Genomic DNA, 27,845 nt, shown 5'->3' with positions numbered 1-27,845 from the left:
GAGATATACTTCATTTCTCTGAAAGTCTGTTAATATCTTTGGAGAATGATGACACCTTCGAGCCTCAACTTTCAGATCTATAAAATGCGGAAATAACACCATGAACCTCAGGAAGTGGTGGCAGCGAGAGAGACGCACACCCCCTCACAGGGTCCAGCCCGGACCTCTGCGAGGGCTCTCTCGCCCCGAGCAGCCGCCGCGCTTGGCCCGGGGAGGGGCGGGGCGAGGGGGCTGGCATTGTTCTCGCCCCGCCCCCGTCCCGCCCCAGTAGTTATCGCGAGAGGGCAGGCCCGCTCGGCGTCGGCGTCGCTCCGGCGCTAGGCCGGCTTGTGTCCGCGGGCCGCGGGTGAGGTGCCGGTGGCCGAGGGCGCGCGAGAGGCCGCCAGCCACGCGGCGTCGGGTAGACGCCGGAGCGTCCGAGTCGTTGTGTCGTGACCACGACTCTGGTGGCTGTCTCCGTGACAGCAGGTGCGGCCGCTGCGGCCCCGGGCGGGCTTGGCGGCGGCCTGGCGAGCGTCTGCTCGCGCCCAGCCCTTCCCTTTCTGGACCCGGCGCCAAGCAGCGACGCTGAGCCGACCGCCGGAGCGGCGGGCAATGGCGGCCTCGACGGCCTCGCACCGGCCCATCAAGGGGATCCTGAAGAACAAGAGCTCGACGGCTTCCTCGGTGGTGGCCTCGGCCGAGCAGCCCGGCAGGAGTGTGGACGAGGAGCTGAGGTGAGAGCCGCGCCGCTCGTCGCGCGGTCGGCCTGGGTCGCCCCTCCCGGGCCGCTCGCCCGCCCGCCCGCCGCCGCCGCCGTGGCCGACCCCGGGCCCCGAGCGCGGCCGGCGGCGGGGGCTGCGTCCGTGCGGGTCTCCTCCGCCGGCCGGCCTGAGGGGTGGCCTGATTGTAAAGAAGGCAGGAGCCGTGGCGTTTACGGGGCTTTCTTTTTCTCTTTTTTTTAAGTATGTACACATGTGAAATAATTTTAAAGCGTACATCCTGATCCTTGAGCTTTTGGAAATGGGGACTATTAAAGAATCAAATTGAAGTTTTAAAGCTTCACCCGTTAAGCATGTCTTATTTCTTCACCTCGTATCCTGGTGTCTACAGCTCAGTAACTGAAGTGTATTTTCTTGGCTTGGGAACCGTTTAAGATCTAGTTTCAAGCTAATAAGAGACTCCTCCGAAAAAGAGATGATTTCTCCGCTTTTCCAGTTGTCCTTCTTCCACAGTCATTCCTTTTTAGGTGAACACTATCAAAAGCATCACGGCACATTCACTCTCTTGGGTCCTGGTTTGTTATTATCTCTGCATTAGAGGAAACCGAAATTTTCCCAGTCTGATCTCTATTTAATGGAAAGCTACTTATTGCTAATTATTTTTGTATCTGCAGCGAGAGTTTGAAAGCTTTCTAGTCTTTGTTCCTCTTGAAAGACGTATCTAAACTCAGAACGGTTCAGAAAGTACCAACTTAAAATGATCCTGTGATATAGTTGCTTTTGCATACTCACAAATACGTATGTGAAAAGATGTGTGTGATAGTAAGTAATCGGGAAGAACCCAAGGTCCATTAAGAAGGACTGGTGAAATATTAATTATGGTACATTAGTATAATGGAAAGACAGACCAGCTTTTAAAAAGAATGAAATAGATGTTAATGCGCAGAGAAAGATATCCAGGGTGCAGTCCTCAATGGGGGAAAAAAGGTGCAAAACCGTGTACATAGTGTAAAATATAACAGTGGATTAGAAGTCCTAGGGGGTTTGTGTGTTCTAAGATACTAAACATATGAAGACTCTACATTTTGGAAATAAGGCTTAAGAAAAGTTCTTGAAATCTGTGAAGTCATAAAGCTAAAATGAGGATGATCCCCCAAACTTTGAATACTGGAACTAGGGCACACCTGTTTAAAAGGATCATTTTAGAGGTATAAAAGAAACTACAGTTTGGTGATGGTGAATTTATGGGGATTTGTGTTATCTTGAGGAAAACATTAAGTAGGATCAGAGCTCAGAATCATGGCCTTTGGGGGTTAGAAAGGACCTTAATTTGTCTAGCAGCTCTCCTACTCCCACTGTCTTTTGGATGCTTGACTCTCTTACATTCTCTAACATTCAGTTTTCCAATCTCTATTTGGGGTAAGTTGCTTCAAATGGGAAATGGGGGGAGGGGTTGTAATGGATTAAGAAAGTAGAATTTTACCATAGCATAGCTATAACAGGGAAACCAAGGTGGTCTTAAAAACAAACTATGAAAGGCTTCTTATATGACTTCAGGGTATTCAGCAGCAGGAATGCGGTTCTCACTGGCATTTAAGTTATTTAGCTATTCTCCAGCATGAGCTTCTTTTTGTTTGGCTACCAAGTAGCTTACTGTTTTCTTTTATCTTTCACTGCTGCATCTGTTCTCAGTTTTGGTCTGCTGTAATTTCTGGTGACCGCACTCTATGTGTTGGCCTCTTTATATAATTGACTGGGATTTACCTGCAGATCCTTCTGCCTGGAAAGCCACTATGCTAGACTGGCTCACCTACATAAGGTTGCTCCTTCTCTGGGAGATGCTTACAGGGCAGATTCACTTAGAAGGGGCCTTTTGCAAGGTGGTTGACTTTGACTTGTCTAAATTAGAAGGTAATAGTCCTATCTTCAAGGGGAGCTACCAAGCCCTAATTCATTGGGGTTTATGATGTTTGGTTCTAAGTAGTAAAAGGGGATGGGGTTTTTTGATGGTAAGTGTCGTATGACTGTAAAACAAGTGAACTAACTCTGTTGGTATACAGTGCACATTGTTATTTATGGCACAGCTCATGCAGACAACATTAGTGCCTTTATGAGAGCCTCTGAACAGAAACAATGAAAGTATAGGTGAACACATTTGAAACTAACTTTTTGTAATATTTAATTTTAATTTAATTACAACCAGTATTTTCCCTTCCATGTATAAAGGACTGAAATAAATACTCTTTCAATTGCAATGCACCGTTATGCAGAAACTAAAAAGTATAATGTAAAAAAGTATAAATGTAATGGTCTAACTTTAAATGTTGGAACCAGAGTATAAGGCAAAATAATCTCATACTAAAGTGAAAATGACTGGAAATTTAAGTCAGTTCTCACTGTTCTCAGTAGTTTTTGAGACATTCTGTAAAGTTGCCACAAACACTGAATTAGTTAATACTGAACTGTTACTCCTAGGGGAAATACAGACTTAGGTTCCTGGTAAGCCTCTGGTCACAACAACCAATCAATCCATAACCTTTTAAAGTTTCTGTTTCTGTTTAAAAACACTTAATTTACTATATAGTTGATTCATGAATATTGCACATATGGCCAACAGCACTGTAGCTCATGCCTGAATGAAGTTGATCTAACACATGCTTTCTCCATAAGACACATAACAGCCTTCTTGGGCTTAGGAGCGCTAGGCGACACTTAAGCACTATCCTTGGGAGCCATTTTGAACAGCTGATTCACCAAAACGGCGAAAAACATGGTGCAAAATAGACTGTAAAAAGGACACATTTACAGTAAGAGAGCTGAAACAAGAAAGTTGAATCTTAGCTGGGAACGTATATCTGGCAATTCAAAATTTTCCCTGCTCTGTGTGTGTCAGAGAGACAGAGAAAGCTCCTCAAGTATTGATTTTGGAGTTTCCGATAAATTTCAGCAAGTAGGCAAATTTGCAAATACAGAATCCTTGAATAACCATACCTTTTATTCGTGCCTTTATCATGTGAAATACAATGGTAGTTTCCCTTTTCTGCAAAAGCCACTCCCCCACCCCCCCTACACACACACATCAGTTGTGAGAGGGTATAATTTAACAGAACATTTTATTTAACATAAAAAGATGTTACTAAGGGATTCTTTAAAGTCATAAATTGAGTTGTGCTATTCCAGTGGTCTCTAAATTTTTTGATTATGCATCATTTTAGTAGGAAAAACTTGAAATATGTTTCAAATACGTTTATGATTTATATAGGTATACTACTGCCATTAGATAATATCTGAAGGTTCAATATACACTTAATACTGCCACATTTCAAATAGTCGTCAGGATTTTTTTTATGCAGTTCTTGTCAAACCATTTTTTTTATGTCACAGTGCTGTTATTTTCTTATTCTCTATACTTTGCATTGGTACTGTTATTTTCAGTGAGTGGTTTCTTCAGGTACCATTTGTCAGGTACCACTTTTTTGAGGGTTAGTTCAGTTAAAACCAGATACAGTCTGTAAATCCACATAATTAGGGCATAGATAATCGCAGTACATTGTAGCACACTGCTCAGCTAGTTAGAACACGGCTGTCATCCCTGTGATTGTGGAATTCCCATTCTTTTGGATACTTTGAATATAGTGAACAACCTGTGAAGGTCAGACATAACAGGTTTAATGATTAAGTATGTGTATTTCATCAAAGAAAAGACACCATTGGTTTTAAGATGTACCATGATTTTATGTAGCACCAAGAAAGAAAAAAAAAATACTGCCAATTATAAGATGCCATCCATTTTAAGATTTGTTATGTTTTCAGAAATACTAAAGTGAGAAAAATGTGCATTTGGAATTGTTGAAAATATAATGTGTTACTAAAGCATATCTTACTAGAAGTGTTAAAGGTTAGTGATTGATATGGGGCCAGATTGCCTGGGTTTATATCCCCTTTGCTACTTATTAGCTCTGTGACTTGCAGTGAATTATTCATTATATCCCTGCCTAGTGTAATTATTAAATGAGTTACTAAATGTAAAGTGTTTAACCCAGTACCTCACCCTCAAATGTTAGTCTTATTCTATTGGAAATATAGAAATCTAATTTTCCCCACATTTGAGGTTGTTATACACCATATGCTTTGGATTCACTATTCAATTCAAAGTCTATAGTAGTCTTAGGTAAGGTAGGCAAATTCTGCTTGGAAAATTGTGCTTTAATTAATTTCCTTTAATATAATTCTATATAAGAATGCTTCAGTTTTGTCTTTTTCTACCCATAAAGGGATATGGAATATGGTCAAAGGCTCACTGAGTAAAGTTTTCCAAAAGTGACCTTTTATTTACTAATTGCTTTTATTGTTAAGTCTTACTTTAATTGTTCAAGCTTCAAAGTCTTATACCTCGTCAACCCACAGAAGTTGAATCTTCATTTAAGAAAGAACCATTTCTTGAAATGTGAGGTTAAAGTTTAACACATCGAAGCAAAATCCTGCTTCCCACTCCAAACTCAGCTAAAACTAAAAAAGAGATGGTCAAAAGCAACAAGAAATATGAGTAGATCTGTGAGATGGCATCATAGGAGCTATCAAAGTGAAAGTGAGAAGTGGTGACTTTTTCTGGTACAGATTTAGGCTTCAGGAAAACCAGTCACCCCGGGGGTGGGGGGGAGGGGAGCTAAAACAAGCAGGTGCTTTCACCCCCACTGCAGATCTTCAGTGTAAGTGGTAGTGCCCCTATTTTTTGTAAGTAGAGAGAAGGTCACATGAATGGTTTGTGGTAATATTGGAATTAAACTGAAGTTCACTCCTTGGGTATTTTTGTGGGTTTTTTTGTTTGTTTTAATTTTATTTATTTTGGCTGCGTTGGGTCTTCATTGCTGCAAGGGCTTTCTCTAGTTGCAGCGAGTGGAGGCTACTCTTCATTGCAGTGCACAGGCTTCGCATTGTGGTGGCTTCTCTTGTTGCGGACCATGGGCTCTAGGCACGTAGGCTTCAGTAGTTGCAACACAGGCTCAGTAGTTGTGGCTCTTGGGCTCTAGAGTGCAGGCTCAGTAGTTGTGGCGCACGGGCTTAGTCTCAGCATGTGGGATCTTCCCAGATCAGGGCTCGAACCCGTGTCCCCTGCATTGGCAGGCAGATTCTTAACCACTGCGCCACCAGGGCGGTCCCACTCCTTGGGTTTGGTTACTCAACCAGTGTTAATTCTTCGACTTCATTACTTTCCTCCTAAGAATTTCTAGCATTTTCTGGAGCCTAGTGTTGTTTGCCCTTATTTAAATTCATGGTTTTGCAGGATATCTTCTCTGGATCTCAACAATTGTAAGGATTTCTTTTTCTCTTAGTATTGTGTTGAAGAAGTGGAGTGAAGCTTTGGATATTTAAAACTTTAATTCTCTTTATAGTAGAAAGTAAATTAAATGGCAAGCAAACTGGGGAAAATATGGGTTATATATTATGTGGTTCTGTATAATATGGTTTATACCTTATATATACCTTTGAGTTATGTATAATGTGGTTTAAACCTTCTCATAAATTTGAGTGAGTTCTTTACATTTATGTAGATATAAAGAACTCACTCAAATTAATGAGAATGTTTCCAAAAAATAGGCAAAGGATGTAAACAGTTCACACAAGGAAAGTAAAATAAGCACTTTTCATATTATTAGGTAATGAGCAGAGAAACATAAAACAGCATTTAAATATCAATTTATACCTGCTCGGGTGGTAAAAACACACACACAGATACCAAAGCCTGGCAAAGTTTTGATAATTATTTGGGTATGTTACAAATGGTCCTCTCTTTAAAAAAAAAAGCTATGTGGCAGCATGGACTGAACTACAAAGCCCTTGATAAATTTAACCCAGGTATGCTTATCCTAGCAAAGTATCCTAAAAACATCATTGAATAGAATATGCACAAACATGTTCATTTCTGCTTTAAGTAGAAAGGCAGGGCTTCCACGGTGGCGCAGTGGTTAAGAATCCGCCTGCCAGCGCAAGGGACGCAGGTTCGAGCCCTGGTCTGGGAAGATCCCACGTGCCACGGAGCAACTAAAGCCGTTAGCCACAACTACTGAGCCTGCGTGCCTAGAGCCTGTGCTCGGCAACAAGAGAAGCCACCACAATAAGTCCACGAACTGCAACAAAGAGTAGCCCCCACTTGCTGCAGCTGGAGAAAGCCTGTGTACAGCAACAGAGATCCAACACAGCCAGAAAGGAAGGAAGGGAGGAAGGAAGGAAGGAATTGGATTCAATCTAAATATCTAATATTAGATGAATAGTTTGTTATTGAATATTGTGCACATAATATTAAAAAGGTAAAGACTAGAAAATATAAGCAGCTTATAAAATATATATATTGATATAGAAGCTATTTCTATATATACTATATGTACTGTTTTGTCTGTATATTTTTATATATACTAATAGCTTGGGTATTTTTTCATATATGTTGTACAGAGTGGAAGGAATATACAGAAATCAAAATTGTTAGTGGGTTAAAGTGCTAGGATTGTGATTGTTACGTTTTATCCTTAATTTTAAGAAAACATCTTTTCTTCTTATATCCTACAGTTCTTTTTCTTCTATCATTATCTCACAGAGCAGATTTACAGGATGTTTGAGGGGATACCTTTTAACTCCAAAGGGCCGTCTTCATTTTTCTATTGTAGTGATGATAAATTGTCATTTTTAATTGAATATTGTTAGCATAATTTAGGAAATAGCTTGTTTTTCTTTGAGATTAGGACACACCTAAGAAAGTCATTTCGTATGTGTTTATTTTAACGTGATACACATACAGGAAAGTATATTAGATGTAATTTTAAAGCTTTAGGAATAATTATAAAGTGAACACCCTAGTCAAGAAGAAGAATGTTTCCTTCACCTCAGAAGTATCTCCTGCCCTGTCCAATCACAATCTCCTCCTCCTCTGTAATATAATCATTATCCTGACTTTTATGGTAATTCCCTAAGTATATATACATCTCTAGACACTTTAGTTTTTGCCTGCTTTTGAACTTTGTATAAGTAGATATGTGCTAGTTATCTTTTACAGTATCTTTAATAGGGAATCTTAATTGGACTGTATTAATAATACAGGGTTTTTTTAAAATAAATTTATTTATTTTATTGGCTCTGTTGGGTCTTTCTTTTGCTGTGCGTGGGCTTTCTTTAGTTGCAGTGAGTGGGAGCTACTCTTCGTTGTGGTGCGCGGGCTCCTCATTGCCGTGGCTTCTCTTGTTGCAGAGCATGGGCTCTAGGCGTGTGGGCTTCAGTAGTTGCAGCACATGGGCTCAGTAGTTGTGGCTCACAGGCTCTAAAGCGCAGGCTCAATAGTTGTGGTGCACGGGCTTAGTTGCTCCGCAGCATGTGGGATCTTCCTGGAGCAGGGATCGAACCTATGTCTCCTGCATTGGCAGGCACATTCTTTTCTTAACCACTGCGCCACCTAGGAAGCCCAATACAGGTTTTATGAAATTTTTACCTGTGTTTTTCTGTTTCTGACTCTAACTTAACTCTGGCTTGTTTCAGAAGCCTTGTCTAGGGTGGGGGAAACATTGAGTTACCATATCATGGGTCTCCCTTTCTTCATTATTTGAATTGCTTTCTTCACAAAATTAATCTACTTCTCTTAAAACTTGTATATATCTTTATCCTTCTAATCAGAAGTTTCTTGATCATTTCTACTGTCTAAAATCTTTAGAACTGTATCTCTAAAGAGTTTCCTTGTATAGAATATGACCATGAGAAGACCTAAATCATTTGCTTTCTAAATTTACAGAAATTTGTAGATAATAGAACTACATAGCAAAATAAAAATCTGAAACTGTAGATTTAGTCAAATAAAAGACTGATTGATTTTTAGAAAAACTCATTCTGTAGCAGATCATAAATATTCAAAATCATTTAAATTTTGAATGTTGTGGGACAGTGGGAGAAGGCATTCGTACAAAAGCCATTTAAACATTTTTTCAGAATGCCTTATTGCAAACCATTCTCTACAGTGCTAAGTGAGATATGGGTTCAGGACTTTTAACAAAATTTAGATTTAAAAATCATAAAAATTCCATCTTTTATAATTTACATGTAGAGTAAATAGAGCCCAAGAGAGAATGTGTGTTGGACTTGCCTATAGTAGCAGGACTAATGGAGGGTAACTGGAACTTGAACCTTAAACATCTGTCTCCCAGTTGTTTGTTACTGTTTTTTTTTTTTTTTTTTTGCCACAAAACCATTACTCTGATAGTCAGAAACTAGTCATCTAAAGAAATCAATACTATTGTAAAGCAACATTTATATACCCAGTCTAGTTCAATCAAGTGTTATATACATACACACACTAACAACATTTGAGTTTGATTAGTTGAAAATTCAGGTGAGTTCCATGCTGAATGAATAAAAAAGCAGTTCTTTAAAGAAGAAATGTTATTTCTGTGCTTAAAAATTAACGACCCATTAAATTTAAGCTTCTTATAAACTTAAGATTTTGAGTTTTTTTAAATTAATTATTTATTTATTGGCTGCATTGGGTCTTCATTGCTGTGCGTGGGCTTTCTGTAGTTGCGGGGAGAGCTGGGGCTACTCTTCATTGCAATGCAGGTGCTTCTTATTGCGGTGGCTTCTCCTGTTGCGGAGTACAGGCTCTAGGTGCGCAGGCTCAGTAGTTGTGGCGCACGGGCTTAGTTGCTCCGCGACATGTGGGATCTTCCTGGACCAGGGCTTGAACCCATGTCCCCTGCATTGGCAGGCAGATTCTTAACCACTGGACTACCAGTGAAGCCCAAGATTTTGACTTTTTCATGGTGAAGAAACATTAGGCAGCTTCTGACTGTTTGGAGGGGAAATGGGAGTTGTAGTGTCAGTCACCTGTGGAGTATATCTAGGCCAGCCTTTGCCTCTTGATAAAAGGAAAGGTAAGTATACTTAAAAGGAAGTTGTAGGTAATAGTACTTAGTCTGCAATTGAATATTATTCAGCCTTAAAAAGGAAGAAACTTTTGACACATGCCACAGTAGATGAACCATGAAGATGTTAAGTGAAATAAGCCATTCACAAAGGACAAGTACTGTATGAGTCCACTGTTAAGAGGTACTTAGAGTGGTCATAGAGACAGAAAATGGAATGGTTGTTATGGGGGGTGGGGGGCAGGTAGTGTTCAGTGGGTAGAGTTTCAATTGGAGAAGATGAATAAGTTCTAGAGATGGGTGGATGATGGTGATGGTTGCACAATAATGTGAATGTACTTAATGTCACAGACCTATACACTTAAAACTAGTTCAAATGATGAATTTTATGTTATGTAGATTTTACCACAACAAAAATATGAAGGAAAAAAGTGCTTAGTCTTAAATGGGGACACTGTGGGCTCTTTAGGATGGAAAGCAATAGAACATAAAGTCAGGCTCACCTGCCACAAGTGGGCACATGTAATTTTTAAGGTGACTCAGAACATAAAAAAGAGAATATGATATTAAATTTTTAAGTATGTCATTCTTCAAAAGCATTTCAAGATCCAGGTATTAGTAGATTTAGGAAAATTGAGCATATCTGCAGTAAAACCTCACCAATGTGGAGCAAATATGGAAAGGATGATTTGAATCTGTGTAAGGTTTACATTGATTTTTTTTAAGTACTTTTATTTTCAAGTTATATAAGCAAGTCACAAATTGTATATGTAACAGAATATTGTTAGCTGGCAGAGAAGTTGTTGATGTCCTTTTTAATGAGTAGATAAGGATTTGTAATTAAGGCATGTAATTATTCAGCACCTTAGTAGTTGTACAGGTGTTTTGTTGAATAGATATTAATGGATGTTCATAAAGCATTGACGAAGCATTTCTAGTTCTCTTAAGTAGATGTATCCCAAGTGATCAGAATACACTATTTCTCACCAAACCGTAATATTTCTGTTAAAAACAAAAAACTGAGCTATAATTTTATGTGCAATCTAAATTTTTATTAATGATATCTGAATTTGAGATTTTCTCTGTAGTTTTATGTTCTGATTCTTTTGATTGTTATGGATACTGCTAAAAAAAATTAGGCTGAGGAAAATATTCCTGTTGTGTTTTTTGTCAAACTGTTAAGGATTTTTGATCTCTGATATATATATATATATATTTTAATTTTATTTATTTATTTATTATTTTTGGGGGGGTACACCAAGTTCAATCATCTGTTTTTATACACATATCCCCGTATTCCCTCCCTCCCTTGACTCCCCCCCCACCCTCCCTCGAGTCCCCCCCACCCTCCCCGTCCCAGTCCTCTAAGGCATCTTCCATCTGATCTCTGATATATTTTTAACTACTGAGATCAGTCAATATGTAAGTTGCAGTTTTTGCTGTTATTCTGTAGGCTAGATGAAGGTTAAACATGCCATAATGTAATAGTTTTCTGAATGCCTGGTGAAGAGTCTGAGTACTCCTCCAGATCTACAGGTTCTGCATCCCCAGATTCATCAACCATGGATCAAAAATATTCTGGAAAAAAAAGTTTCCAGAAAGTTTCAAAAAACAAAACTTGAATTTGCCAGGCGCTGCCAACTGTTTGCATAGTTTTTATATTGTATTTACAATTATTTGCGTAGCATTTACATTGTATTAGGTACTATAAGTAACCTAGTATGCTTTTAAAGTGTACGGGAGGATGTGCAGAGATTATATGCAAATACTGCACCATGTTATAGGAGAGATATGGGCATCCTTGGATTTTGGTATCCATGCAGGTCCTGGAACCAGTCCCCCAAGAATATCGAGGGACAACTGTAGTGTGTTTTTAATATGTGGATACTTACTGACATTTTATTGTAGTTACGGCTTTTACCCATGTCAGTTTCTATTCCAAGAAAGTAGATCTAAAAATAGAAGTGAGCAGTCAAATAGTAATTGAAATGTGGGATTTGGATGTTTGTGAATTTTAGATGTGTACATTTTGTATCTTTTACTACATCCAGGAAATTTTTTTTTTCTTCCTATTTTAGTAAAAAGTCCCAGAAGTGGGATGAAATGAACATCCTGGCAACATATCATCCAGCAGACAAAGACTATGGTTTAATGAAAATAGATGAACCTAGCACTCCTTACCATAGGTAACGTTTTGTACACATCATTCCTTTTTTCACTTGTTTCCATTTTGCATTTGATATGAACTTCTGGATAACAGATGATTTGAATCTTTGTTTTTTATGTTTGTTATTGGAACACTAATTTAATAACCCAACTTTGTGTAATAGTATAAGTAATATGGAACTTTATGCAACCCATTTTTTACATTATAATTATAGTAGTATATGTTTACTCATTGCACCTCAGTGGTCCCTAGCTGCTAATGATATACACAGGTTAGTGACTTTTGCCTTCCTTGAAGTAATCTGTTTGTAAAAAGGAAGATGAGAGTTGGGCTTGTTTGCTTCCTAAGTAGATATCAGGGGCTTATTCATTCTCTTTGCAGAAAGGGATAACTTCACAGGTGGTAACTCTTTTTTAACCCATGCAGAGACAAGTGGATGTTACTGCTGTTTCATGTCCCTGTTTTTGAACTTACATGATATTGTAGTTCATATAATTGCATTGTAATTGTTAGTTTTGAGTCTGCCAGAATTTTATGAGTTGTAAAATGGTAGTAAGTGTCTGTAGTTAGTATGAAGACAAAAATAATGTACCAGTAAACATAATGAGATTCTAAATAAGTTAGAAATACTAAATTCAGATCATGCCTAGATTATATTGAAAAAAATAAAGATTTTCAGGACTGAAATATTTTGTATTTGTCATTGAAGTAAGACAACATAAATCCAGAAATTACTATTAAAATAGAGTTAAAGAGATTCTGTTTTAAATCAGTGGATGAAGCTTTGGAAGATAAGTTGAGATAACTTGATGATAGCAAAAACAGTAAAAAGAATCAACGTGAAGATTGTGACAAGGGGAGAAAGAGTAATGAAATAGGAGGTACAGATACTGAAACTAGTACTAATAAAGCTTGAGGGAAGAAATAGACATATCATTTATGAAAGTGATCCTTATTTTTCTCTTAATTACAGGTATGTACTTTAAAACATATCCTAAAACTTTCATTGTACCAGAAGCCAAAGTCAGTGCTTTCTTCCTTTTCAGTGAAGGTAGTAGACATCCCTTATCTGTGTTGGTTGGAGATAACAATCCTAAAGAAAATTAAAATCAAACATGATTCAAAAATAAACAGCTGTGGCCATTATTTTAAAAATGTTTATATTTAAATAATAAAGATAACCATTTTTTGCAATTGTGGGGAGCAAATGTTTCATTAGAGAGTAGATTGTGAAAGCTAAACAGCTCTTAAACTTCCTGAATTAGGTCTTAGGATCTAATTTTGTTATTTTACTTAACCTGTGTCTGCATAGATCATTTGTATCTTATCTTCAAGCTGATGTACAAATACATGTTCTAAAACTGGATAGGGTTCTTTTTCATTATTTGTTCCCTCCCATTGGGTGGAATAATTGAAGTTTTTTTTTTTTTTTTTTCCCCTCCCCGGATGATTTGGGTTTTCAGTATTTACTTTCATGGTTGCAGTAGTTTTGTTTGTTTGTGTTTGTTTGTTTGCTTTAATTATTTGAAGGCTTTTCTTGATTGGTGCTGTACTTTTAAATATTTGCATTGAATAGAAACAATTTAAAATTAAACTTCAGAGATGACAGCAGAGTCATAAATATATTGATACTTTTAGTCAGTGGAATTATGTTTCTCTACCTTGTTTTCCTGCTTGAAAAATTATAGCTCGGGTATTCATTTATACTGTGCCTGTTATCCTAGTGTGGTCGGTGACGATGAAGACGCACTGAGTGATTCAGAAACCACCGAAGCCCTGGCCCCAGATATCTTAGCTAGGAAGTAAGTGTTGATGCCTGGAAAGCATTTTCCTCATGCTGTTTTTAATTCTGCAGAGTTAAAGACATTTTACTTTAGTTGTAAATAAAACTGGATTTTTGGATTTTTGATAGCAACTTCTATTGTCTTATTTCTAGGTTAAAATCAAGGTATGTAGACGAGTAACAGAAGCTGGTACACAGATTTCCTGTGTCATTTCCTTGTGTGGAGGTTTTTTTTGTTTTTGTTTTTTAGTATCCTGCCACCTGGGTTTTAAATATAGAAGTGAGAAAGGCAAAAATAAGTTGCATTCCTTAAAAAAAGCTCTATTCTTTTGTTGTTCACGGATTTGTCACTTTCCACTCTTCTTGTTTATTGGCTTTTATACACATTCCCACTCTCTTGCTTTTTATTTTCCTCCTCAAGTCATAGCTAGCACGTTAATGATCTTTAGATGTTTTTGTGAGGCTCAAAAGTTGAATAAGACCCTCCGTTAATATGACTATCACAGTGTTGATTTCCTTCTAAATGACTGTTGTGTAGATTAACTGCTGCTGCTGCTGAAAGCTCGGAACCAAAGTATCGAGTTCGTGAACAAGAAAGCAGTGGAGATGAGGATAGTGACCTGTCACCTGAAGAACGAGGTAATTTCTTTTACTGCTCTTAGCATTGCTAATAATTTTGCTAAGATAAGTTCATTATATAGAAGATTGTCAAATGGTTTTCCTTTTTAGGGAATGGATGGTGGGAGCTTAGGGAGAAATTTTTATAATTCAGATTCTACTTGTGTGGGTTTATTGTATAACACCTTTCCCCCCTTCATTTCAAGAAAATATTACCATCTTTAAAGTATCAGTAATTACCATTTTTAAAGTATCAGTAATTACAAGTGTTCCTCTCTTTGTACTTTTTGTTCCTTTCTTTGTACCGAGCATCTCCTCTATACCAGGTAGATGCTTGGTAAATATTTATTACATTAATGCATTTAGAGTTATTAAGTGTTTGGATGATATTAAAGTGGATAGCAGTAAGAGCTGATTTCCCAGTTGCTTGTGGTTTTTCTGTATTAAGACAGTGGTGAAGCTTACCACATGAATCAAGATGGTCAGACTTGGAGTAAAGATTTTTATTAGGTCCCGTTGAACAAAAACAACAGTAGTGTCACAGGAAAGGAAATAAAGATAGCCCTCTCGGGCTTCCTAGCTGGCACAGTGGTTAAGAATCCGCCTGCTTAGTTGATTGAACCTGGTGTACCCCCCAAAAAAAATAAAATAAAATAATAAAAAAAAAAAAAAAAAAAAAGAATCCGCCTGCCAATGCAGAGGTCACGGGTTCGATCCCAGCTCCAGGAAGATCCCACATGCCGCGGAGCAACTAAGCCTGTGTGCCAAAAAAAAAAAAAAAAGAAAAAGAAAGATAGCCCTCTCAACAAGGATGGAAGAGGCTCTTTTAGCCCATACAGCACATGCATAGTTAAGGCATTGCTACCTATTCATTGTTCCTGTTTTTACAAGTATTAGTTCTTATCTGTGGAGGTTAGGAAAGAAGGAAGGTATTTCACCTTGTTGCTTTTTATAATTTTGAAGTATGTGAACGTATAATCTCAAGAATTAAAAATTGCTTATTTAGTTTATTTTCAGTTATTTTTAAAAGGGAAAACCAAGCGTATATGTAGGCAAAAAAAAAAGATGCAAGAAAAACACACACCCTCACAAAAAAGAAAAAGAAATAAGAGATTAAGTAGTTTACTTGAAGCCTTGAAATGCAGGAACCACCTGTATTGTGAAGAAGTTTAGAAACTTTAGAACTAAGATTCTGAATATTTGCTAGTTAACTGACAGGATCTTTGTCATGTGTACCTGCAAAGGTACAATTGGCTATTCCCTCCTGTCATCTTTAGAATGTAGTTTATTGAACAAAACTATGATAGTCTGAGTCTTAAGTATTATACAGGAGAAACATTTTACATATAACATAATCTCAAATTGTATTATATTGTCTGTCTTCTTCCTTGAGTGACTTCCTGATTTATTTTCCCAAAATATACCCCAAAAGACCCTTGAAATGGGTTTCAGATAGAAATTGTTCCTAGTTCTTGTTAATTCCTTATTCTCTAAAAACATGATCTATTGAGAACAAGGAATTTTTTATTAACCTCTAATTGTCAGTTTTCATTAAGGGATTTTCCCTCAAATTGTAGTTCCATGACTTAGCCAGCAGGGGGAACCATTTCACTAGTTACAATTTCACAAGTTCAAGTTCCCAGTAGTATAGTTTCTCATACTTGCAGGTGTGTATTGCTTTTAAACAAATTACATGTCTGAACATCCTTGTTTATTGAAGAAATTCTTAGAAAATTTTATCTTGTAACTAGTAGCGTAACAGTTAAAATATTGGCTATGGAGTCAGATAGATCTAGGTTTGTACTCCAGGTATGTCACTTACCTAATTTGCTTAATTTCTCTGACCCTCAGTGTCCTCATTTCTAAATTGGGGGCTATAAAAATATTTAGAGTAATTGATGAGTATTAAATGAGATAAAGAATTAAAACACTTAGCACTGATTCTCGCATATTGTACGCATTCGGTAAATATTAACTTTTAATAACTTAAAATAATTGGTTTATTCTCCATTATATTATTTTGTAAAATAGCAAAAGAAAGTATAAAAAGGGTAATTTACCTGTCAGGTTCACATAGATAGTTAGTTGTCATCAGCGCTGGGCCTGTCTCGCATCGTGCTGCTCTGCCATACAGAGATCATGAGGGAAGCTCATAGTCAAAGACGGTGGAGGCCCTTGCGTTAGCAGCTTTCTGCAAAACAAATACATAAGTTATATAATAAGTTTTGAGTATTCCAAAACTAAAATATATCTATAACAAGGAAAAACAAGTTTAATATCTCTTGGAATGAAAAAGAAGTCATTTTCTTAGACTATAAGTATAATTGGCAAAAGAAAAATACTGTAAGATCAACTCTTAGGTATAAGACTGCAAATTAAAACAACATCATGGTTCCCTTCTTTCCTCTCAGATCAACAAAAATTAAAAAGCATGACAATTTCCCTTTTTGTGTGACTGTGGAGAAATGAGTTACTCATATACTATTGGTGGATGTGAAAAATGATGTGGCTTTTCTGAACGGCAGTATAGCAACATATGAGCCCAAAGCGTTAAAAGAAAATGACACCGTTTGATCTAGCAATTCAGTTTCCCAAGGTTTATTTCAATGTTTCTCAAACATTTTTTAGCAAGTCCCACTTAGTATACATGTATACATAAAATTACAAAAATTAAAATTTCACAAAATAGTACTTAACCTTTACTATATGTGATACATTCTAGTTTATTCTGTTTTATTTCATTTTTTTTAAATGTTCGTTATGAGTTACTAAAGGGTTATAAGGCACAGTTTGAAAAAATACTAATGTTGAGAAAATAATAGAACACATGCACAAAAATGCATGTGCAGCTGACCCTTGAACAACATGGGTTTGAACTGTGCAGACCCACTTACACAAAATACCTACTACGGTACTACACAGCCTGCAGTTGGTTGAATCTACAGATGCTTAACTGCGAATATGTAGGGCCAACTGTAAAGTTATATGTGGATTTCAACTATGAGGAGAGTAGGTGTTGTTCAAGGGTCAACTGTATTTTTTTTTTTTAATTTTTTTTTTATTATTATTTTTTTTTGGGGGTACACCAGGTTCAATCAACTGATTTTATACACATATCCCCATATTCCCTCCCTTCCTTGACGCCCCCCCCTCGAGTCCCCCCCACCCTCCCTGCCCCAGTCCTCTAAGGCATCTTCCATCCTCGAGTTGGACTCCCTTTGTTATACAACAACTTCCCACTGACTGTTTTACAGTTGGTAGTATATATGTGTCTGTGCTACTCTCTCGCTTCTTCTCAGTTTCCCCTTCACCCCCCGCCCCCTCCCATACCTTGAGTTCTCCAGTCCATTCTCTGTATCTGCGTCCTTGTTCTTGTCACTGAGTTCATCAGTACCATTTTTAGATTCCGTATATGTGAGTTAGCATACAATATTTGTCCTTCTCTTTCTGACTTACTTCACTATGTATGACAGATTGTAGTTCTATCCACCTCATTACATATAGCTCCATCTCATCCCTTTTTATAGCTGAGTAATATTCCATTGTATATATATGCCACATCTTCTGTATCCATTCATTTGTTGATGGGCACTTAGGTTGCTTCCATGTCCTGGCTATTGTAAAGAGTGCTGCAATAAACATTATGGTACAAGTTTCTTTTGGGATTATGGTTTTCTTTGGGTATATGCCCAGGAGTGGGATTACTGGATCATATGGTAGTTCTACTTGTAGTTTTTTAAGGAACCTCCAAATTGTTTTCCATAGTGGCTGTACCAACTTACAGTCCCACCAACAGTGCAGGAGAGTTCACTTTTCTCCACACCCTCTCCAACATTTGTTGTTTCCAGACTTTGTGATGATGGCCATTCTGATTGGTGTGAGGTGATACCTCATTGTGGCTTTGACTTGCATTTCTCTGATGATGAGTGATGTTGAGCATCTTTTCATGTGTTTGTTGGCCATCTGTATGTCTTCTTTGGAGAAATGTCTATTTAGGTCTTCTGCCCATTTGTGGATTGGGTTATTTGCTTTTTCGGTATGAAGCTGCATGAGCTGCTTGTATATTTTGGAGGTTAATCCTTTGTCCATTGTTTCATAGGCAATTATTTTTTCCCATTCTGAGGGTTGCCTTTTAGTCTTGTTTATGGTTTCTTTTGCTGTGCAAAAGCTTTTAAGTTTCATGAGGTCCCATTCGTTTATTCTTGATTTTATTTCCATGATTCTAGGAGGTGGGTCAAAAAGGATGTTGCTTTGATGTATGTCAAAGAGTGTTCTGCCTATGTTTTCCTCTAGGAGTTTGATAGTGTCTGGCCTTACATGTAGGTCTTTAATCCATTTGGAGTTTATTTTTGTGTATGGTGTTAGGAAGTGTTCTAATTTCATTCTTTTACATGTTGCTGTCCAATTTTCCCAGCACCACTTATTGAAGAGGCTGTCTTTTTTCCATTGTATACTCGTGCCTCCTTTGTCAAAGATAAGGTGCCCATATGTGTTTGGGCTTACTTCTGAGTTCTCTATTCTATTCCATTGATCTTCCTTTCTATTTTTGTGCCAGTACCATACTGTCTTGATCTCTATGGCCTTGTAGTATAGTTTGAAGTCAGGAAGCCTGATTCCACCAACTCCATTTTTCCTTCTCAAGATTGCTTTGGCTATTCGGGGTCTTTTGCGTTTCCATACAAATCGTAAGATTTCTTGCTCTAGTTCTGTGAAAAATGCCATTGGTAATTTGATCGGGATTGCATTGAATCTGTAAATTGCTTTGGGTAGTACAGTCATTTTCACGATGTTGATTCTTCCAATCCAGGAACATGGTATGTCCCTCCATCTGTTTGTGTCATCTTTGATTTCTTTCATCAATGTCTTAAAGTTTTCTGCATACAGATCTTTTGCCTCCTTAGGCAGGTTTATTCCTAGGTATTTTATTCTTTTGGTTGCAATGGTGAATGGGAGAGTTTCCTTAATTTCTCTTTCTGCTCTTCCGTTGTTAGTGTATAGGAATGCAAGAGATTTCTGTGCATTAATTTTGTATCCTGCTACTTTACTAAACTCATGAATGAGTGGTAGCAGTTTTCTGGTAGAGTCTTTAGGGTTTTCTATATATAATATCATGTCATCTGCAAAGAGTGACAATTTTACTTCTTCTTTTCCAATTTGGATTCCTTTGATTTCTTTTTCTTCTCTGATTGCTGTGGCTAACACTTCCAAAACTATGTTGAATAACAGTGGTGAGAGTGGACACCCTTGTCTTGTTCCTGTTCTTAGAGGGAATTCTTCCAGTTTTTCTCCATTGAGAACAATGTTGGCTTTTGGTTTGTCATATATGGCTTTTATTATGTTGAGGTAATTTCCTTCTATGCCCATTTTCTGGAGAGCTTTTATCATAAATGGATGTTGAACTTTGTCAAAAGCTTTTTCTGCATCTATTGAAATGATCATATGGTTTTTATCCTTCAATTTGTTGATATGATGTATCACGTTGATTGATTTGCGTATATGGAAGAATCCTTGCATCCCAGGGATAAACCCCACTTGATCGTGGTGTATGATTTTTTTTAATGTGCTGTTGCAGTCTGTTAGCTAGTATTTTGTTGAGGATTTTTGCATCTATATTCATCAGTGATATTGGTCTGTAGTTTTCTTTTTTTGGGGTCAACTGTATTTTACATCATAAAAAACAATGAAAATACAAAGGGGAAAATCAGAAACCTTTAACCAAGAGAGGGGATTTAATTATAACTCATTACTTTGTAACCTTTTAGAAATTTTGTAAATCTGCTATGTACACAGCAGAATTTTACTGTATCTTCATATACTTTATTGTCTAAACACTGGATCATTTTAAGAGTGAAAGGGTCCCTAATATAGTTCCATCAGACAATAGGCATAAACTGAGACTTCCTGGGACGTGGTCATTCTAACTATATAGTAAGTGAGAAAACAGCATATACAAGGTATGATTCATTTTTATAAAAAAATATATTTTTAGAAAAAAGTCTAGTCATAAAATGTTAATGGTAATTTCTGAGTGAGGAAATTGAGTGATTTTTTTTCTTAGGTTTCTACCATTTTTTTAAAACTTTTTAGAAGTTTTTTTAAAGTTGCATTAAAAAGAACACATGTTACTTTGTGCTGAGAAAAAGTCTTACCTTTTTAGTAAATGTATCTGGTATTGGAGGCAATTAGAACCATTTTTTGCTTTTTTAATATTGGCTTTTACATCATCTGAACATCATCACTAAAAATTTAGTCATGAGAATTTGGTCTTTTATTGATTTTTTTTTTTTAAATTTTACTTCTACAATGTGGTACTTTCAAAGAGTAAAACAAATCACAAAAGTGACTTAGAGAAGAAGAAGGATGCCTGGCAAGATTTTGGTCATTTGAAACCAGTGTTTATAACATGAGGATACGGATGTTGATCTTGGAACTCTCCTTGTCCCAACCCAGACAGAGGCTGAAAAGTGATTGATCAGTAATGACATGAACTGTAAATGCTTGTTTTTAAAACATAAATAAGAATAGATGATAAAAACTTAGGGGGAGGGACTTCCCTGGCGGTCCAGTGGTTAAGACCCCGAGTTTCCACTGCAGGGGCGTGGGTTCAGTAGAGGTATTAGAGGACATTGAGAAAGTACTTTGAATAGCCTTATTCTGAGAGATTTCTCTTAGGCCTTTTTGGCATTAAAATATTTTTATGAATACCATAATAAACCTGTGTTGAATGAGTTTTAATGCTCTTGACAAAGTAAACAGTTGGCAATTGTATGTCAACCCTTTTTTTTGTTTTTTAATTTACTAGTCTAAGAAATTCTAAAATCTTATAATTTTTTTGATAAACAGTTAATCTTTAAAATATGGTCAGTTGTGTTGATTTACAGCTGTTTTTTTGTTTCTGTGGTGAAGACTATAAATGAAAGAATAGTCTAGAATCACTTCACTATTCCTAACAGATTTTTCTTAAAAATACTCTGGGAATGGGGTTATGTTTTTCAGCCAGCAAAGTTGTGTTGTGGTTTTTTTTTTTCCTCCCCGCATCCCTCCCCTGCTCCCTCCTTCAGCCCAGCAATGTTTTAAATCATGGCACTTTCTTAATGGATAATAGGAATTTTTAAAAGGAATTTTTTCTTAATTATAAAAATAGAAAACTTGAAAATATTAAAATTACCCCACAGTTCCTTGACCCAGAATTAACGACTGTTAATTGTCAAGTCTTATTTTGTGTGTGCGCGTGTGCGCCTGCGCTCCCGTGCAGGCTTTGTACACAGTATGTCTGTGGTGTTGCGGTTTTCCTTTTTTCCCATTCAACTCTATCATATCTTTAAATTTCCTTCACAAATATAACTACTAATGGCTCTTGCTCTTAGTCTTTCATTAAGATGTACTTGAACCATCTAAGGCAAAGGTTGGTAAACTTTTTCTGTAAAGGGCCATATTTTAGGTTTTCATGGCCATGCGGTCTCTATTGCAACTACTCAGCTCTGCCATGGAATACAAAAGCAGCCTTCAGCATTACAAAAACAAACGAGTGTGACTGTGTTCCAGTAACACTTTACTCACCAAATAGACATAGGCTGTAGTTTGCCAGTCTTTGAGCTAAGGACTTCCTATGCCTATTTTTTTGTATCTTGTAGAAAAAAAGCGACAGTTTGAAATGAAAAGGAAGCTTCACTACAATGAAGGACTGAATATTAAATTAGCTAGACAGTTAATTTCGAAAGACCTACATGATGATGAGGAGGATGAAGAAATGTCAGAGCCTGCAGCTGGAGAAAGCATGAATACAGAAGAATCAAATCAAGGTTAGATGTTTTGAAAATATCACTGAGACACTTGCGATACTTTGTGCCTTAATAATATACTTTATCTTGCTTGAAACTTTGAAGAACCTGAGAAAATTTTGCTAAAATTCACTTTTTATGCCAAAAGTTTGGGAAATTTTAACCCCTGTTGGCCAGTTTCAAAATAATGGTTTTTATGCTCAGAGTTGACTTAGGACCATATGTTATGTTATATGTCTATGTTGTTTGGTCTGCTTGGCTTTAAGCAATGATGTTTGTCTTCATATTAAGCTATACTTTGTTTTTAATGTTTCAGATCATATTTTATCTGTTGTAACAATGTCAGTTAAGGTTTGGAAGATATGTTTTAACATCCCTTCAGGTATAAAGTATGTCATATCTTTCCAGTGTTGATTCTTTTGACTGTTGGGTCAACAAGTTATTTGGCCGATTTTTGTTTGTTTTGTTTTTAAGTCTCAGACAAGCATCCCTGCAGCCTACCAACTCTTGATCAGTCATAGGAAATCGATTTTCTTTATTTTTAATAAACTGTTATTCTGGCATTCAACGAAGGTGAATCTTCTGTACCATTAATGCAGATTTGGTGCCCATCTACCTGCTGTTTGTGCTGCAAACTAGTGCTTTTGAGTGGAGATATACTTACTTTTATATGTTGTGCCTTGGATAGTTGAGTCTTAGGAAAGTAAATTATTATTATATTATTGTTTTGGTGAGCATATATGAAATATAAGTGATTCTTCTATGGTTGAACCTGATGACTGTGTCTCACTATAATATAAGGATTATAATTTTTTTTGTTATCCCATGTTATGCTTTTGCCTATCAGTTTGTTTCATACAGCATTTTCTTTCCATTCTATTCACCATAGTCTGTTTAGCTTGCATTCAACTTGAACAGACTTTATCTTGAGTGATTGTTGTATGTCTCTCTCTCCTTTTAAATTTAGTATCCATTTTTAGGTGACCTATCTCTTAGTTGGTTTTTGTTTCCCTGTTATCTATGTCTTGGTGATTTCTTTTTATGTATTCAATGTAAATGTTTCTTTGGTTATAACTTTTCATCAGTTTCTTTTCAGACTTTCAGTATCCGTTGGTAGCAACTCTAACAAAGCACTGGGAATACCTCATTTGCCAGTGGATATTTATACCAGCACCATTATGCTAAAGATTAAAGGGCTTTCTTTTGAAAAATAACTGGCCTTTTGTCTATCTCTCCTTCTAAAACATTGAATTTCACAGATTTAGTGCATGAAAACATTTTTTCATTTAGTTTAATAGATGATTAAAATTTGTATTGACTCAATGCCTGATTTTTCTTCAGTGGAGACTAAGTACTCCTTACATAGGAGTATATACTACTTCTCTTCAATGATGTCCACAAAGATAGAAAAAAGGCTACATAATATGGCATAGAGAAGAACGTTTGTTATTTATTATCTGTGCTTGGGCCCTTAAAAAAAATTCTGCCAGCTTTTAAAATCTCCAAGGTTCTGTGGCACCCATTACTTTCTTATCATTGTCTTTCTTTTCCCCCTCTTCTACACTCCTGCCCATCTCTGCCTATTTTATTACTGTTTTTATGAAAAGAAATGTGGCATGTTTAGACTCTGAGGAAATATTTTATCATTTTTACATCATAAATGCAAATCTTTTATAGCTTTGGATATTTGAGTTGTCATAAACTCTTAGCTATCTACCTGTGATTTAGTCACAGAAGTGTTCAATCTGAAACCTGTTTGTCCTACCACTAAGTAGATACACCTGCTCTGCTCTTTAGGCTATTTACAGAGTATACAGATTCTTTCATATCATATTGATCAGTCTTCATGAACTGTAGACATCGCTTGTTTTTTTAGATCTTTCTATTTGTTTATCATCCGTAGCAGTAGAAGGGAACTTAAGTTCAGGTAGTTCCAAGTTTGGCAATACTCAACAAACAAATTATGTTGCTGTTTTTTTCTTTTATCATTGCAGGATCTGCTGCAAGTGACCAACTGCAGAACAAATCACAGAGTTCATAGAAGAGATTTGTTCAGCACAGTAACTGTCAGATACAAACCCTGTTACTATAATATACTGCTTCTTGTTCTCTACAATTCATGACTTAAGTACCAACGTGCATACCAGTTATTATATATTGCCAAGAATTAAATAACTTTAGAGACTGATTAGACTGAAAATGCCTAATTGATACATATATTCTTGTGCCTAGTACTTCACCACAAATACAGCAATGTCATCAGTCCAAAACTACATTACTTTTGTAAGAACGCTGGTTAATTTGTATAAGATATATAGCTTTTTATGCTTTAGAAGTTAATATCTTTTGGGGAGGGAGAGGGGATCTAATTTATTTTCTTCACTTCTAGATGTGATAGCTCTTATAAAAAGTTGGGTTTTTAAAAAATCAAAATGCGATTGCAGCAACAGATCATAGAGGCTGATAAATACTCATCCTGGAAAGTATTTTAACACAGGTCTTCAACTTGCCTGTTTCATTGAAAAGGATTATATTATGAGTTACTGTTGCCTTTTCTGGCATACTACCTTTAAAATTCCTGTTGAGTTTCTTTTGTGTTTACAAGGAAAGGATTAAACTGTTTCTCATCAAAACTAGCTTTTTCCACAAATAAACTATCAGGTTAAACTTGCACTAACCTCTGCTCTGACTTTTTTCTGTACACTCAATGGGCAGACTTCAGATCAGTTTTTAAAATAAATATGATTCTAATATAGTCTCAGCATTCCCTTTATATACCTATCTTAACCTCCTGCCCTTGTTTCTTACTCCTTTCCACACATACGCACAGAATCCTTTACCTTTATAAAAGATCATAAAGATTGTCATGACATTAGCAACTTTTCCTTTTCTCACATATTCTGTCATTTGCTGCAACATTGAAAATCTTATTTTGACTATCAATGCCTATTAGTTCTTCTAATACATGGAGAAAATAGATTGAATAGCAGCAGTACTATAGACAGAAAATACAGTTCAACTGCAGAATTTCTACACCTCTAATTTATAGCTTGCTAAGTAAAGTGCTATTATTAGTTTATTGTTTAACTTAATTAGAGCTTAGAAAACAACTAACTGAGGGGTTTTTTTGCATGATGAGAGAATTGTGTGTAACCAGTGATATGATGATAGTTCTTGAATGTATAGACAGAAGTAATTCTGAACACTTTTTAATTTAAAAACTTGAAGTAGTTCCTGCTTTAAGGGAAATATGATAATGTATACTCTGACAAATATACTTTATTCTTCTAACACAGCAAGATTTGGACTTAAACCCTGAAATGAAGTGCAGTTCCTGTGTATCTTAGTTTAGTGATGGTTTCATTTCTAGTCAATTATTTGTATCTTAATTTTTTGTCAGTACCAAAAGAATCCATTATATGAACAGACTTTTAAAATAATTTCTGTATATTGTATACATGAATTGGCTTTTATTGGACAGCTTTTCTTCCACTTGCAAGTTTATGGAAATATCAATATGTCGAAATAAATAAAAAGTGGGAGAATTCTTTGCTGTTAGAAGAATGTTTTTATTAATTTGAAAGTCATTTTTTTTTAATAGAATCCAACCAGTACTTCTGAACTGTAGGTTCTAACTAAAACATATTAGCTAGTAATACCACTGCTTTATAAACAAAATGATGTTTATCTCTGCTTTCTGAATTCAGAATATTGAGGTATTCTTAAGCTGCCTAAACCTGTTTGGGGATGTCTAAGCTTACACATTTGTGTATGCGTGTGTTCATGCACACAGATCTCTGTGTTTGGTTTTCTCATTTCCAGCTCTTAGAAAGTATCCGTGTGTCCTTTATTTGTAGAAATAACTGCTGTACAGTGAAGAAAAGGTAAGACTTAACAACTGATCCTTTTGGTGTTTTCTACAAACTATTTCTTGAAACTTAAATTACAGGCAAACTGGCATTTCTGGTTTCAGGAAGTAGATAGTTATCTCAGAGGACTAAGACATGGCAAATAGCATGCTCGGTAGGATTTTAGGTAGTCAGATGTGACTGAGCAAAACTGTTTGCGTCGTCCTGAGTTCCTAATTGACATGGTATTGAACTATACAAAAAATGAACCTTTATGACTCAAGTTAGATTTTCCTTTGGAGAAAGTTATCTGTCAGTGTTCCGTTCTAGCCAAAGTAGATGGCTAGTAGTTCTAGCCAAAGTTTTTTAATCAGTACCTCTTCTCCGCTTAACTCTTTTGATGTCATCTTTTCTGTTTATTCATATTTCAATCTGAAATTCAGCAGTGATGCTCTTTAAAATCTGAGACATATAATGGTATAAATGGGTTATTAAAAATAACTTTAAATTGAAGATTAAAGCAAAGTGCCATTTTTCCCTAGACTTTCGTTTTGTTTCCATTTTTTTCCCTTAAATTAGTACACCGAACACATTGTAATAAAATGCAGTACTGTGACGGTTGCTTGTGTGTGGATTTTATTTTCTTGCTACCCAGCTATCCTGTTCCATTGGCCAGGCGTTCCGGATACCAGGAGGGGGTCTTGGACTGCGCTGTGGGAGAGTGGGTTATGCAGTTGCCCAGTATTATGTAGGTTTCTGATATATAATCCTCAAAACAACCACGCAGAACAGGTATCTTACCAGCACTTTGTAAGTGAGGGAAATGCTCTTGGCCAAGTTCTTCAGTCTGAATGTCTCATACGTGGCAAATGACAGGATTCAAATCCAGATGTAACTAAATTTCATACTCTTTATCCATGCCTTTTTAGATGTAGAAATTCCCGCACTTTTAAAGTTGTACCTTACAAGTAAACTTTATTTGGATTATTGATACACATCATGTGCTTTAGAAGTAACATTTTTCAGGTGTTTAGTTTGATTTTTTGTTCTTTACTTTGAAGAAATATCAAAATTTTGAGGTTTACATAGCATTTAGGAAAAGTCTCAAAAGCACACATGATGGAGATGGTGGTAGCTGGAGATGTCTAAATGCATTCCACAAGTTTCTTTTTAAACAGGATGTTTCAAACTCAAAACGTGATTTTTTTCATAGGCTCTGCGTTATAAAACAAGTACCAAGCTAGCCTGTGAAAACTGACATATGCCGAAGCCAGCATTTCCCAGTGTGTTCCATGAAGTCCTCAATCGCACAACATGTTCCATGAAAAGGATCCCTGAGCAAATATGCTTTGCACGTGCTGTATGCTTTATTGCCCTACCCCCAGAGGTTATAATAATGCACATCATCGTATTAAAGAGTCTGAGACACCCTGCTTAAGGAACCTGTTTAAAACTTGGTTTAACCTAGCATTTTTCAGACGTTTCACAACCACCCCCAACTCCCTTTTCCCTCAAGTAGCATCCCAAATAAGAGTAGTGAAATAGGCTGGGGTCTCTAATATGTGAAAGTTGAACTTCCTCCTAAAAGAAGAGAACAGTTTACCGCTGAAAGAGGGAAGACACGGTAGCAGTAACTGCACATTATGGGTTGTATGTAATTTGCCAGACATAAGACTTTTTACTTTTTGGTAACTTAGGCAAGAAACTGTAAAACACATATCCAGGACAGATGAAGGTGTGGTTGCTGTGGTCGCTTACAAGCTGCTGTGGTTCAGTATTGATACAACTGTTGCTCAAAAGACTTGCTGCTCTAAGCAAATTTCCAAAATGCCTTGTCCTCCCCATCAGCTCACATAACTGGTTGACAAGAGCACATCTGCTACTCACTGGGAAAGTAAAAGAGCAGGTAGCAAGTGTCTCTGGCCTGTGGCGTGTACCCCCAGGCCTTGGTTAGCTGCCCCAGTGTTTGGGGGGGGGGTGTTGGGGGATTTTGGCTCCTACACTTTAAATTTGGGATTGACTCATCTAGTTTTTTATTTGAGGAATTATT

The 27,845-nt window shown here is 36.7% G+C and overlaps 1 protein-coding gene across 1 annotated transcript; it reads left to right on the top strand.

Annotated features, from left to right (window-relative positions):
- The first annotated feature begins 281 nt into the window (after nucleotides 1-281).
- PPP1R2 (protein phosphatase 1 regulatory inhibitor subunit 2) lies at nucleotides 282-26,416 on the top strand. Its single transcript, XM_057739547.1, has 6 exons — nucleotides 282-716; nucleotides 11,677-11,784; nucleotides 13,490-13,567; nucleotides 14,087-14,187; nucleotides 21,801-21,968; nucleotides 23,942-26,416. The coding sequence occupies exons 1-6, from the start codon at nucleotides 595-597 to the stop codon at nucleotides 23,986-23,988; spliced, it is 624 nt and encodes a 207-aa protein (XP_057595530.1). The 5' UTR covers nucleotides 282-594; the 3' UTR covers nucleotides 23,989-26,416.
- Nucleotides 26,417-27,845: the final 1,429 nt, after the last annotated feature.

The sequence above is a fragment of the Hippopotamus amphibius genome, chromosome 6 (assembly GCF_030028045.1).
Source record: "Hippopotamus amphibius kiboko isolate mHipAmp2 chromosome 6, mHipAmp2.hap2, whole genome shotgun sequence".
NCBI lineage: Eukaryota > Metazoa > Chordata > Mammalia > Artiodactyla > Hippopotamidae > Hippopotamus > Hippopotamus amphibius.
Note: the sequence above shows the minus strand (reverse complement) of the source record. Positions and strands in the feature narration are given on the sequence as shown.

Bases quoted from the DNA above. Each gene is read 5' to 3' on its own strand.
- PPP1R2 (XM_057739547.1), top strand. From the start codon at position 595: ATGGCGGCCTCGACGGCCTCGCACCGGCCCATCAAGGGGATCCTGAAG. The intron at 11,785-13,489 runs GTAACGTTTTGT...CTGTTATCCTAG, and splicing joins CCTAGCACTCCTTACCATAG to TGTGGTCGGTGACGATGAAG. The intron at 13,568-14,086 runs GTAAGTGTTGAT...ACTGTTGTGTAG, and splicing joins CCAGATATCTTAGCTAGGAA to ATTAACTGCTGCTGCTGCTG.